This window comes from Leptodactylus fuscus, chromosome 3, assembly GCF_031893055.1.
Source record: "Leptodactylus fuscus isolate aLepFus1 chromosome 3, aLepFus1.hap2, whole genome shotgun sequence".
Lineage (NCBI taxonomy): Eukaryota > Metazoa > Chordata > Amphibia > Anura > Leptodactylidae > Leptodactylus > Leptodactylus fuscus.
Window position 1 is genome coordinate 81,272,563 of NC_134267.1, and position 15,438 is coordinate 81,288,000.

At 37.0% G+C, this 15,438-nt stretch overlaps 1 protein-coding gene across 3 annotated transcripts in view; it reads right to left on the bottom strand.

Moving 5' to 3' along the window:
- MAP3K4 (mitogen-activated protein kinase kinase kinase 4) overlaps nucleotides 1-15,438 on the bottom strand; it is a 91,723-nt gene that overhangs the window by 15,179 nt on the left and 61,106 nt on the right. For 2 of the 3 annotated variants that reach the window (XM_075267846.1, XM_075267845.1), the window contains 7 exons: nucleotides 15,255-15,404; nucleotides 13,550-13,711; nucleotides 11,008-11,141; nucleotides 10,027-10,105; nucleotides 9,332-9,410; nucleotides 6,310-6,406; nucleotides 3,524-3,646 (listed from right to left, as the gene is read on the bottom strand). In XM_075267846.1, the coding sequence (XP_075123947.1) occupies nucleotides 3,524-3,646; nucleotides 6,310-6,406; nucleotides 9,332-9,410; nucleotides 10,027-10,105; nucleotides 11,008-11,141; nucleotides 13,550-13,711; nucleotides 15,255-15,404 (824 nt within the window). The remainder of the gene's footprint in view (nucleotides 1-3,523; nucleotides 3,647-6,309; nucleotides 6,407-9,331; nucleotides 9,411-10,026; nucleotides 10,106-11,007; nucleotides 11,142-13,549; nucleotides 13,712-15,254; nucleotides 15,405-15,438) is intronic. The other variant, XM_075267847.1, reaches the window with a different exon arrangement.

The following is a 15,438-nucleotide window of genomic DNA, read 5'->3' on the forward strand; positions in this document are numbered from 1 at the left end:
AAACACTGTATCATAACACAAAATAAAATATCACGTTATTAACAGTGCTGGTTGTAAATGAAACCTAGATGGCCTACATGTGACTATGTGGAGAAGATCAGCAAGAGTGCCTGCTATGTCCCCACTGATCTGATAATAGCAAAATTAAAACAAATAAATAAATAAATATATTGTTTGACAAGAAATAAAATAAAGAAAACTACTGGAACATTAAGATGACAGTTAAGGTTGAATACTATCTGTTGCTCTGGTTGTAAAACAGACCAGAACAAAAAAAAAAAAAAAGCTGCAATGAGAAATACCGGAATAGAAGAAGTCACTTATCAGTTTAAGAGTCCTAAAACTAGCAACGTGTGCAAATAAAAATACAGGGAATGCAGCAGAAAGGAGTCATGCACCAAAAAATATTTAGCAATATGTATCAGATACAATAATTTTAAAAACAAACATTTCAGGCATAGCAAGGTAATATATCACAGGCAATGCAAAAATGAACATGCAAGAATAGTCAAACTGGTAAATTTTAGGATTGCCTGTACAAAGAAATGAATATATTACAAATAGGTTTGGGTGAAAAGCCATGGCCAAAAGCAGCAAAAAATATCAACACATTTTTAGATACATCTCTTGCCTTGGGTGGTGCTTAGTAGACGGGAATGGGTGATGACTTACTGGAAAGGAGTAGCACTTAAAATGAGAACATTAACCTAAAGTAAAGCAAATGTTAAGTGGTATAGACTTTGGTACAAGTGTAGATTTAGTGCTCTAATTTGTTAACCAGCATCAGCCACTGTTAGGCTAGAAAGTTTTAAAATGGGGCAAGTTGAACTTGGCACTGTCAAAAAATTAAAACCGGACAAGTAATTCTGCCCAAATATGTGCAAACAGACTGATAGATTTATTGTATATCCAGCACTCAAATAGGAGGGAAGATCCTAGGATGTCTGCACCAACAAAACCACTGACGCTAGGTTCACACCTGCGTTCAGCTGTCCGTTCTGTGGTTTCCGTCTTCTGCATGCCAGAAGACGGAAACCACAGACCGGGTCCGGCCCTGAGCGGTGGTGAGCGTTTTAGGCTCTCCGCCGCGAAACCGTTTTTTTAAATCCGGACACAGAGTACTACATGTCCGACTCTGTGTCCGGATTATAAAACCCGGTTTCGCGGCAGAGAGCCTAAAACGCTCACCGCCGTTCACGGCCGGACAGCTTTCTCACCCTTTCAAATGAATGGGTGAGAAAGAATCCTGCAGGTTTCCGTCTCCTGCTCTGTTTTATGCAGGAAACCTGAAGTACGGAGTGCTGGGCGCAGATGTGAACGAGAAAGTATTTTGTATCATGCATTTGTTGGGATTCAGACAATGTTCTTCTGTAGATTTAGGAAAGACTGATTTTCAAGTGTTAGAGCATCAGATAACAGGAATCAACACTGACTTATGATATTATGGGGAAAATTTATTATGCCATGTTTGCCAGTTACAGATAGGTGGTGTCTGGGATTTACAATTAACTGGTCATGAGCAGGTCCAATACTGTTTTGTAGTGATGAAGTGCCCTGCAAGTACTCAAAACTGAGTGTCGGCATCACCAGCGCAACCAGTAATTGCCTACAGTGATCATGTGTCCATGTACAGCACATTATTACTAGGTTAGTCAGCAGTGACCAAGTAGGGACCACTGGTTTGATAGTGCTGGAGCAGCAGGGGATTGAACAGGTACTGGCCAGGGTGAGCACAGTTAACAAACAAGCTGTGTAATACAGAAACCGAAGCAAGCTGAACAAGGGAGAAACTATTGCTACTGTGATTGGTCCTCCCCCAATTGTCTGCGTAAAGGATGCAACTGGTGGACCAACAAGAATTTGCTCATTGCTCAGCTGTTCGGCAACACAAACAGACTGGGTTCACGTGGTGTGTTTATTTTTAATAAGAACTCCATGTTTTGGATTTTTGTTTTCTTTTTGTTGCAATAATGCTTAGCCCACATATTACTATACATTTCACCTGTGAGCAAACAGCCATTAAACTGAAAACCTCTGGTCTACAGGCTTAGTAAAATGTGTATCCCATTACTGAAAATAAAAGTAAGCCATTATTGATTTAGCCATCAATTAATTATTTCTCATTACTGGATGAGTGGCTTTGATCCTACCACATGTCTTGCAATGAGAAATAGCCTGGAATTAATCCGTATACTTCCCAACTATCCCAGATTCAGTGGGACAGTCCGGTTTTCTGGGTGTTGTCTTGCAGGAATTACATGGAGCCTTCTACTTCCTGCTTCACCATTCAGCCTCAGTCTCTCCCGGTGGTAGCTTAGGAGCAGGCAGGGACAACATAGTGACTAATACATTGTGCATGTTACTCCTAGTCTGCCAGCTGCAGAAACTGGCATGGACTGCAGGCAAATGGAGCAAGGCGAATATTGAGGAGACTTTATACATACTGTGCGGGTTACAATCAGGGGGGCACTATACGGTGTGGGAGCACAAAGGGACATTTTTGAGAATGTGTGGGGCAAAAGGGGACATAAGCAGAGTTGAAGGTGTTGCTCATGACACCCATAATCACTGTAGTATATTGTACGCAGAACAGATTTGTCCCTATTAAAATTGGGTTTTATGAATCTATATTTCACAAAGTGAAGGCATCTGAGGTCCTAGGACTGAATGCAACTATAACTGCATTGGCAGCACTGTAAGGCAGAACCCTTAAACAGGGAATTCTCAGAAATCAGATTCCAAGGAGTGCTTGTTCCCGAATACGTACCCTGATTATTGGCCTTTCTAATAGGGACTTTAAATACATTCATTAATGTTTCTCTGTATTTCCAAGATTTGTTTTCCGTCACATGCCTCCCTGAGGATCTGCACTCTCAGCTTTATGGTGAAGTATTCTCTTTTGCATAAATGTGTATTCTTCCTCCTCCTACCTCTCACAGTGACAAGCTGTGATTGTGGGAGAAAATGGAATCCAGAAATCTCTTCAAAAATATATAACAATGTAGAATATACAAATATAAAAAAAATATACTGTGTGTGGACAGTGCTCACCTGCTCTGACCACAGATGCCTCTACGGTGTTCAGGAGCAGATTAAAATAATACATCAGTGCAGGATCCAACTACACGTGGGTTTGTAGTCAGTAGGCACAGAGTGGCTTCTGTCCCATGTGTTGCGCATAGTCTATATTCAGAAATTTGTAGGATATTTTTGATAATGCCATATGTATGTAAACTTCTTTATTAAAAAATAAATAAAAAATCCCAGGATACAACTGTTAAGGGTCACAAAGTGAAGGACCTGTCCAAAAATTCTACAAAAGGCTATGAGCTTTGCCCCCCAGATTTACACAAGTTTATGTAAGTACAGGACCAGCAGCTGTAGATTTTAATGGCATTCTTGTATAGCATTTAATGGTTTTTAGGGCTCTAACTCAAGGATGCAAATAAATAAGAAAGCAAGTAAAATAAATTAGTGTGCAGCCAGAAGTTATAGTAGATGACCTAACAAGCTGTGGCACTACCTGATATCATTTGTAACGCTGATGGATTTTTGTAGAATTTTTGTAGAATCACTACAAAGAGGAATAGGGAGACCAGCAGTTGTGTTGGAATAGAACTTCACATCACATGAGAAAACACGATTGCTGTGAGAAGAAGAGAAAGAACAAGAATAGTTCTAGAAGGTAAGGAACAGGCAGGAGGATCCTATGGGTTACAAAATAAATGTACATCTAGCGATTATATGTTTAAGGTGGGGACACAATATGGACACTGTAGAATTCCCATTAGGAAAGTTCTGCAGCATGCCCCTCTGCAAGTTGACATCGTGAAAACCACCTATAATTTGAGTGCTTTTTGCTGTGCCACAATCTGCTGATTTTTCTGTTGGCCCCTGCAGTTTTCAACATTCGATTTTATAAGTGCGTGTATTGGCTAACCATATGATCCTCACCAAATAATGCATTCATCTATCCATCCAAGTCACCATCGATTGACATGTTTTAGAAAATGCACATAAAAAAAAGTAATATTAAATGCTACAAATACACATCTGATGATAAACACCATAAAAATGCTGTAATGATTTGGATGTGTATTTATACTGGATCAATCACAGTAAAGCTAAGTAACAATGTAGTTAATAGAAGCAAATGTCCAGATATACAAAAATTACTTGGAAAGTGTATAGAATGAGGTCAATAAATATTTATGATCATTTAACATTTTAAAGGGATTCTATCACTAGAATACCCTTTTTAAACTAAATACACGCAGGAATATCCTTAAGAAAGGTTATTCTTCTCTTTATTATTCTGATCCGCACCGCCGTTCCTTAGAAATATCTTCTTTTTTTTCTTATGTAAATGAGTTTTCTCGCAGCCCTATGGAAGTTTCCCTGTGCTCAAACAGCACTGGGGGGCGTCCCCAATGCTGCTTGAAAACTCTCCAGCAACGACTCTTGTTTTCTCCTCCGCTCTGGGAATGCTCCCAGGGCTACGAGAAAATTCATTTACATAAGGAAGAAAGAAGAAATTTCTCAGGAACGACGGCGCAGATCAGAATAATAAAGGTAAGAGAATAGTCTTTCTTAAATAGGACTTTCACCACTTGGGGCATATGCGGTTGTATATACCGCTAGAAAGCTGACAGTGCGCTGAATTCATGAAGCACTATCAGGAAGGGAGGGAGGCATTCCATCCCAATCTCACAGTAGAGCGCTATAGGCTACTGTGAGGAAGGGCGTTCCTGGCTGACTGTCAGAAACGCCCTTCTGACAGTGAAGAGCTACGGTAGCGGCACCGATAGCTCTTCACCCGGGGCACAGAACATGAAAGTCGAATTCAGAGCACTGTCAGCTTTCTAGCGGGACATAAAACCGCATGTGGGCCAATTGGTGAAAGGTCTCCTTTAAGGCTAATCCTATGTGTATTTAATTTAAAAAGGGTATTCTAAATATAAGAATCCCTTTAAATAAAGACACATTACTTCAAGAAACAATGGGTTGTATTTACTAAAACATGACAAACATATTGGAATTTGTACCACAAAATGGAGTACATGGTGCATTCTAAATTAATTTTCGACACTTTTTATACCTGCATGTACTGTTTAAGAAGATATTGCGAGAAAGGGGACTAACTAAAGGAGAGTTTTTAAAAAGTTTTATATATTAAAGTGTAACTTGATTTTTGTGTCATTAATACATTTTCTAATAGACTTTTGATTTGCTTCCCTGTTGAGAGCTATCGCTGCTTTTCACAGTGTACAGGCTTGCATGAAATGAAGAAAAAGTGAGTGTGGGGGAGGGTCAGTTATATTTTCCACATTTTATAATGCCTGAGATAAGAGTCTGGTGTTGTATGAAAGAGGACTTGCAGTTCTATCTGTATTATTTCCAAAGGTATTGTAAGTTGAAAACACAGTCAAATATTTACCGTATATGCAGTTGCACGTCCTCTGCATCATGAATCTAACTATGAATTTATATGAACTCTTTGGGTTTTTGTAATAGTATAATGTTATACTGCTTTTTTGAGTATTATTCAACTACTGTTCAATGTCCAACAGGATCTGAACTACTATCACTAAAAAAAAAATAAAAATAAAATAAAATAAATTATTTAAGTGAAATTTAATATGCCTTGAAAAGAAATGATGTCCAGGCTTCAGACATCAAGGTCTACCTGTAGTCGTATAAGTCTTATACTCTTTTTGACTACCAAAATATACCAGAATATAATACATACTAATAACATACATAAATGTAGTGGATAAAAGACCAAGAATATCCACCCTTGTGTGGATCAGCGTATTTAATTTCCATCTTGGAATTGTATGTCCAATGTTACTATGCAAGTATGCCTTAATTTACTGGAATGCTCTATAGAATTGTGCAGTCTGCTATGCTTTCTCAGAAACTGAAAAACAAACCCATAAACCTCCACTGTATACAGATTCTTTTACTATATATGCCAAGAGCTCATAAGGCAAATTAATGCATATTACCATATTCAAGAAAGGACCATAGGAGTACAATAATGGACACTCATAACAAAACAACGTCACGCACAGGGGAATAAGAGCCTTAGATGGAGAGAGTCTCCACAAATATCCTCAAGAATAAAATCAAATTGAGTTGATATAGTCTCTTACCCATTCAAACATTATCCATAAGAAGTTGCAGAAATCTTACTACATCCCTCAGGGGTAAGACATGATCTCTGCATAACTGGCATTACTAACAGAAATGGACAATTCTGTTGGATCTTACACAGAAATAACTTAAACATAAAGAATTGTCAAATACCTAAATCCTTCAGGTGCAGGCGTGTTCAGATGGGGATTTGGTGGATCACTGTGACATCGAGGCACCTTTACAGGTCTTGGACTATTGCGATGTGGAGCTAAAAACAACACATCATAACTTTAAATGAGGTTAATTAAATGGCATGCAAATATAAATTAACAAACTGGCCTACAGTATGAAGATTAAGATCATTTACTAATACTTCTGCTACTACAGTCATCATTTAAAGGTCAACCAAATCTATTATAAATACATGAACGCAAGGAATACATGTCACTGGCGTGTACATTTAAGTATCTGTTCCATTTGCATTCAGTGTCAATGTAATCCAAAGACAGATTGATTGGGAATTTAGATTGGAAGACCTATATGGGACAGTGACCACAATGTCTGTAAAGCGCTGCGGAATATGTTGGTGCTACACAAGTAATAGAAATAGTCACTGGTGTAAAAGTGATCAACTTTCTTACCAGTTTTAGTCAATATATAGTCATGATTCCAGCAACAAAAAAATGTGTCACCTCTGGGACCCCCACCTATGTTGAGTACAGGGGTCAGGAAACCTAGACTCACCAACCCTATTAGCTTCTGTAATTGTTAAGAATGTTCAGACAATCTACTCTCCATGAAATAGTATGTACTCCATTTGCTTGGAAATAAATGACGATTTGGTACATTTTAATCACATGGCTTATCCCATTGATCTTAACTATAAACAGATAAGATAAATAGGGTAATGCATCTAAGTAAAGCGTATACCAAAATAATATAAAGTGCATTAAAAATTAACTTTTAATAAATATTGTTTAAAAGTTGCATAACCACAAGATAAAATGGTCTAAACTAAGTGTGTGGCAACAGGTATATGCTGCACTCTAAGGGCTAGTTCACACGTAAATTACAGTACGTGTGGCGTATTTTGGTCCAGAAAAAAAACGCTTCCTAACTAGGAAGCGGTTTTGGACCTTGCCGCGTTTTTTGGAGCGTTTTTTTTGTAAAAACAGCTTCAAAAAACGTCAGGCGGTTTTCCCCTCCCTTATAGTGAATGGTCACAAAAAAACGAGTCGCTTTTTTCGGTGTGTTTTTTTACAAAAAAAAACGCAATAAAAAAAGTGACACGTTTTTCGCCTCCCATTCACTTCTATTGCTTTCTCCATAATATATGTATTGCAGAGATACAGCAGCAGCTAAATATGTAACCAAATAATAAAATGGGATGAAAGATGCTATTGTTGTCAATAAAACTCATCTTTGTGCCACTGCCCAGGAAACACATTAATAACAAAACAATCTTCCATTCACATTGAGCTTTTTTTTCCAATGCAGCTGCAAAGCCACACATTTAAATATTTTCCTTATCACTGCTGTCAAGTGAGAAGATCTGCACATTAATAATCTTTAGTGGAACAGAAGATCAGTGTTTTTTACAAAAAAAAAACCCCAAAAAACACGACAACAAGGACATGTTTTAAATTTAAGCTATGCTAGGTTTGGAAGTCCTAAAATTCCTGTCGTTGTGACTCTGGCCACCAAGCCAATAATATGAGGAAACTTCCTGTTTTCTCTAAGATAATTCTTTGCAGCAGCTAGATCACTTTTCGGCAAACTGATGATCACAGCTATTATGCATGTGTGGAAGACACAGAATTCACCAATTACAAAATGTGTTTTCACAGCTACTCCCCTTCTGTGCAATGACCTATGCACAGGTTACAAAGCATGCCAAGAAAACTCTCCCATAAATGTCAATAGCATTTATTCCAGACCATTGTGTATATGGCACACTGTCCATCTGCAGGAGATAGGAAGTCACAAACTATTTTAGGCTTACTGGCAAGAGTTAGAAGTTTTTATTTATTTATTTTAATCTAGATAATGTGAAAAATTAGAAACAACATTGTCAAAAAGTCTTAAAATATGTTGAATATAAAAAAGGTAATTTTCTGGCGATACATTCCCTTTTAATTGAAAGAAGCTTAAAAGTTATTCCACACCCACAAGAACAGGAAGATTGCAAGAACCCAAAAGAATCCCATATGACTAGTAGGATTGTGTGCATGTGTGACCACCACTCCATTTACTTATATGGGACTGCCCAAGATCACGTTTCAGGAGCCCAAGAGAAATGAGAAGGAGTCAGACAAGCACACTACCGTTCCATGTACAGGACATAAATCCCTGTTCTCATGAATGCTGGGGGTCCTAAAGGACAAACCACCTGTCGAACGAAAATGTATCCTCTTCCTGTGTATAGGGAATAAGTCTAAAAGGAAACAGGTTACCAGGAAAATGCAATCTAATTTACAGGCTTCATGTTATAGAGCAGGAAAAGCTGCACGGAATGATTTATAGTTATGTGGGGGAAAGATTCAGTATAACCTTTCATTTAAGAATTTATTTCTCTGTTCTTTCTATGCTTAGAAGGAGTAATGGAGTCCAGTAGACAATCCTAACAGTGATTGTGCCTACAGAGCTGTGGACCACAGTTAATGTCCAGTGCTGTTACCCTGCGATGATATCAGTAATAGCAGTAATCGTGATCCGTTTGGTTTCATGATCCATCACGTGACCAAGGACTGATTTTTGTCCACTAGAAGTAAACAATGACAGCAAAAAGAGATCTAGAAAACTGTGTTGAACTGATACAGAAAGAATACTGGAAAATTGTATTATTTTATTAGACAAACTATAACATTATTTATTGAGACTGGACAACTCTTTTAAGAACTGTTTCAGATGGCATATTTTGTGACATACAGACTGTATGTCAGATGTAATTCCTTGAGTTGTCCTGGGGCCCAGACTTAAAATACTATATTCATACAAGATATTGGGAGCTGCTGTCTCCTTCATTGTACAATAACATGAGATATCTATGATGCTGTGAGACCAGGACCCTGCACAGTCTATCAAGCAGTAATGTACACTTTACACAATTCCTGCTGAAACATTTATATTTACTAAATAAGAACAAACACAACATGAAAAAAGAAAAGAAAATCTAAAATTGTTAATATCTTACCAAGGTACAAACCTGTGACAGGACTATGGGGTTTTCCAATAACATGGCCAATGCATTCATTCATGAGTGCTTGCAAACTCTAAACAAATCAGAAATAAAAGACAAAGATAAGACATAACCAAGGAAACACATAATGGACACATACAATAAAAACCCATTATTAGCTAGTGTCCACAACCAACTCTTAATATATTTAATTAGACTAATTTTCATTGTATATAACCATAGTGTAATGTATATTGAGTGAAGCAGAAGGCTTTAAAAGAATGGGGAGATCTTTCCAGATCGCAAAATTATTAGGTTCTTTCTGGTCTGTAGCGCTGAAAATATGGCTGCGACATAAGACTATAGATGCCTGAAGTTTCATTATTTTGGTAGCCAAACAAATCAACATCAAGATTGGCTGAGGATTTTGGGCAGTCCCACATTTTTCCCCAGTGACAGAATTCACAGATGACTAGACAGACAAACTTCCAGTTAGTGGTGTCTGTCTTTTAGGTCTTTTGAGTGTGAAAAGGGGTAAGTGAAAAAGCTGTAAATCTCCTTCACATGAAATAAAGAGTAACATAAATAATAGTTTGCTAGGTGAAAGAATTGAAAAAAACAATTGAGATAATATATCTTGGAATTATTTACTCCAGAATATTGTATAAAACCAAATCTTGAGAACAAGTTTTAAAAAAAACAAAGCATACCAGAAAGTCATCCTCAGGAAGAGCTGAAATAAACACTGGTTCAATGGCTTGGAGATAGTCAAATCCGTGTGTTGCCCATCTACAATAGTGAAGATCTTCATTAACAGTTTCAGTACAATGATACACTTTATTTACATATAAATGTTTGGCTTACATGAAATGAGAAGCAGTAGTCCTGTGTAAGTCAGTTTCAGTCTCATATGGTAAAACAGTCCTATATAAAATTACTTTATACAGAACTGCTTTACAACTAGGGAGAGGCAGCAGTCCTATGTAATGTATGTTCATTCTGACATGGTAACTTACATATGACTGCTACCTCTCCCTCCATGTAAAGCAACCCTGTGAAAAATTACTTGACACAGCATTACTGTACATGGAAAAGCTAATAAAAGCCCTGCCTACTTGTACTGATTCCTCCCACTTTCATTGAGCCACTTATAAAATGGGGCCACTTTAAATAAATAAAAAAAATTCCAGGGCCACTTTCAGTTCCCAATCTGCTCATGCTTACTGGTATCTCAAAAATGATGTTAATTCATAGTATATTAGAAAGATGTGCAACATTTATTATCAATAATAATAATAATAATAATAATAATAATAATAATAAGTAAAGGAGTTGTCCCAGAATCACAATTCATTAGGTAACTCAGTGTCATTCAAAAGTACATGGAACTCAGAAAGGTACGAATGTATACAGCCATCACTATCAGTTTTATAAAAGACTGAAAGGAGTCCTGAGGTCCCAGTGCCCAGTGGTAGGACAATCAGTGATTAGGTAATGAACACCTACCCTGCGTACAGCTTACAACTCCTGCTTTTGGTACAAACCCTTTAAGTGTTAAACATATAAAACTGGAAACCCCTTTACCAATAACTTCTCTATCTATTATCGTATCTGCATCTCCAAGCCTGACAGCAAATTAACTGTCTGAATTGAATTTCCTGTTTAATGAAGCGCATATATATTTATATTACCTTGGTCTGGTGCCTCGACCACTTTCACATTTTGTCAGCACATAGTTCATCCACTTTCTGGCAAAGCTGATGTATTTCTCCCCAATTATCTGTCTGAATTTCCCAGACATCAGACGAACAACTTCTTTGTGGTACTTGAAGAAAAAAAATCTTAACATCAGTAATTGTAGCTTGTTTTAAAAAGATACAAGTTATACTAGCTCAATGGGAAAATGCCAGCTTGCAACATTTAGATGTAAACAGTCTTTAATAAAAAGAAATAAATACCATCTCGTGTACACAATTACAATGCAGAAAAATCAGCTGTTCTAAAACTGCACATATTCATCCAGGTATTTAACACTCATGGTGAAAATCTGTTTTTTAAACATCTGTGAAAATATATATATGAAGAAGCGTAAAATTCAAAGAACTCTCTTTAAAATGAGCTTTTAAAACTGCACATGAAGTCAAACACAGGAACTATACTACACCTACAGTATACAGCAAAGTAAAATTCATAAGTCTAATTTTTCTGTTTTAGTCAACTAACACTTTCTAGTGTATTCTACTTCATCGCAACACAATGATCTGTTGACTGGTACTTTCTTTGCAGGATGTTTTTCTGATCATTATTACATAGTTTACCATCTTATTAATTAATTTTGTCAACCAATGCTTGTATTTAGGTTTTGGATACCACATCCCACTCATCTGTAATGTAAAAGTGTGTGATCGTGAACTATAACATGGTAGACAGAGACATACTAATAGTGAATAATCTTTTTTTCATCCTAGCATTCCTCTGAATACAGATCATTGCAAATTAGAGATGAGCGGCACGCTCCATAAAAATGAATGGATGCACCTGGTACTTCCGCTTTGACGGCGGCCGTCCGCTTAACCCCCCGCGTGCCGGCTACGTCCATTCATTTCTATGCGAGCGTGCTGTTCGGCTGATCCGGACAGTACTCGCTCATCTCTATCGCTAATATTGTTCAAATGGCAAACAGAAAAGAAATTAAGATTATTTGTCATCTGCAAACAAAAGAATCATAGCTAGTTCCAAAGAAAAAGAAAAATGAAATATTAAAAAAAGAAAAAAAAAAAGTTAAAAGGCCGAATAATTTTGCACGCCCACTTTTCAGTTTTTTATTTGTTAAAAAAGTTTAAAGTATCCAATAAATTTCGTTCCACTTCACAATTATGTCCCACTTGTTGATTCTTCCCCCCGAAATTAAAATTTGATATCTTTATGTTTGAAGCCTTAAATGTGGCAAAAGGTTGAAAAGTTCAAGGGGGCTGAATACTTTTACATTCACTGTGTTCGCATTTACCCTTCCTTTATAGCAGTTCTACACAGACCATAATCTCTCCAGCAATCTCTGCTACAGTAGCAATGTGGATTAGAATTACAGAATTAAAAACCGTAGCAAAGTGATACAGTGTTGGCCAAAAGTATTGGCACCCCTGCAATTCTGTCAGATAATTGCAAACACAAACTCTTTGGTATTAATATCTTCATTTATTTGGCTTTCAATGAAAAAACACAAAAGAGAATGAAAAAATTATTTTTGTGGTTTTCCATTGAAGACAAATTAAATGAAGATAATAATACTAAAGAATTTGTGATTGCAATCATTTTCTGGAAGAAAATGAGTATTATCTGACAGAATTGCAGGGGTGTCAATACTTTTGGTCAACACTGTATGTGCTGTAGGCTTCAAACATGTAGCATGGAAAATTCACCCAAGGTCCACAAACCTACAGATAAATCACAGGGAAAACCACCCAATTTCATGTGGTCTCTATTGCAGCACCTACTAGAGGAACACGCTGCAGATCTTCCATGCACAAAGGCAGCAGAGTGCTCTCTGTGTGTGCGATCTTGCCTACGAATGTGTGAAAATGGTGACATTTTGCTTTGGAAATTCAAGTAGCTAAAGGATTTGAGTGTGTTAACAAAATTAATTTTTTACAAAGGAAGCTGCTTACAGCCTTTTTCCTGTAACTGAATGTAGATAAACCCGTTTAAGGTAAATTATTACAAGAAGCAGAGTTAGAGCTGACAGATTCATGGGGAATTGGTAAAGCTAGTAACATATGTGGTCATATAATTCTGAGTAGAGTCACACCTCAAATCTTGTCGCTGTTGACAGCACATGCAGTGAACTACACAGAAAACCACAACCCTAAAAATAAAGCAAAGTCTGTGGCCATTTCTATCTTCATATACTTACTACCAGGTCAGGAGTGATAAAAATTACAATGTGTAAGTCATTATCACACAATATCCTTTTTGCTGCCAATGACATGCGTCATACTCCACGATCATAAACGCTTGCCAGGGCTAGAGCTTAGCCAAGCTCATGATTTTTTTATTTTTTTTTGGGGGGGAGGGGGCAGCATGAATAGGTACTTTTGATTAATATGTAATTTAGAAAGTAGTGAAATTTAGATTAGTGTAAGATTTTATAGTTAAGTTTTTCAGAACTGAAGGTCATCTGCCTATATAGACCAATTTAACAGATGGACAACATGTATCTTACACAGCTGAACTTACCTCAAAACCAAAGTTGTAACCTTGAATCATGGCTTCTCGATAATATTGCAACAAGCTGGAAGAATCTGATTCATCCTCCTCAATTTCAAATTCAGAGTTGTACAACTGATCCAACTGGTCTATGCAGCTGTTAATCTTATTGCACAGGTCCAAAGCATCGCTCTGTTGCAACAAAATAAAACAAATTCTAAGAGTTAGAGATGAGCGAATAGTATTCGAAACTCTAGTTTCAAATACCTCGCTCCCATAGGAATGAATGGAAGCGGCCGAACACCAAGGGGTAAAGCGCCGGCCGCTTCCATTCATTCCTATGGAGTGATGTATTCCAAACTAGAGTTTCGAATACTATTCGCTCATCTCTACTAAGTGTCATTTTCCTAGCAAACCTTCTGTGTGTACCACAGTAACATCTATCAATAAAATCTCATTTAAAATATCTAATTTAAAAGTTTAGAGTACATACAATCCTACTGTTCCCCTGTGTTCAACACGCCTGTCTGTATATATGGTGCATATATTCATATCTTCATACAGATCTATGATTATTATACCTAGTGTGCAAATTTTATATATAAAATATAAATTGTTATTTTACATGGAACATACATTCTGGGACTTAAAGGGGTATCCCCATGAACATAATCATATCTATATTTGTAGATAATTAAAAGCAAAACATTTTTACAATTATAAGTAGTTAAAAATTCGGCAGAGTTTTAAAGATTTTCTCTAACTATCTCGGCGATGACAGTCTGTTGTCTTGATCGGTTGCCAATGGATTCAACCACAAATGCAGAAACTTTCTACGGTTTCTACAGCCATAATAAGGAAATAAATCATAGCAGATTTTCTGACCTTAGAAAGTTCCTGCATTCTTGGTTGTATCCAATAGCAACTGATCAAGACAACAGACTGTGACCACAAGATATTTAGAGAAAATCTTTAAAACTCTGCAAAATGTTTAATTATTTATACTTGCAAAAATATTTAAGTTTTAATTATCTACAAATTTAAAAATAGTTACATTCATAGGAATACCCCTTTAACTTATCTGAATTCAGCGCACTGTCAGCTTTCCCGTTATGTGCCCAAGGGCAAGAGATATCAATGCTGTTACCAATATCTCTTCACTGTCAGAAGAGCGCTTCCTGAGAGTCTAGCTGGGCTGTGAGGAACGTCTCTCCTGACAGTGCTGTCTATAGCTCTGTACTGTCAGAGGGGGTGTTCCTTACCATCCAACCATGACGCTAACCTGTAGGAAATACCCCTCCCTCCCCTCCGACTGTACTCATTCATAGATTAGTTCTGTGTTCTTCACAGTTTCTGAACATAATGGGAAAGCCGACAGTGCACTGAGTTCAGCATGCTGTCAGCTTTCTAGCGGTATATAAAACCGCATGTTCCTGAGGACATTAAATCTGAGATGAGATCTCTGCGTGACTTCAGGGAACACCAGCACTGAAACAGTGGAAGATTAATCAAGTGGGTAATAGGTCTTTTGTTATTTTATACCACTCATCCTTGAATAAATTGAAAAAGTATTGGATATAAATAAAATCATGAAGTTAATTCAAAGTTTTTTTTAATTGACTTTGAACTAACACAACTCTAGCACTATTTGGAGAAGAACAAAACAAAAAGCAAAAAAATGCTGAAAAAAAAGTTGTGTTTTTCGTAAAAATTCTACATATGAAATCACTTTCACCTTGAGTTGATGCAAAGCTTCTGCAATCACTGGATGGCTGGATGTCTGTTCAAGCTTCAGAGACAAGATGTCCTCAACTGAGTTCTGAAAAAGTTTTCTAGTGCGTAACAGATGAGCAGACTGTATTACCACAAGCAGGAGATTATCAACCTTGGGTAAAATTCAGAATAAAAGGTTATTTTCT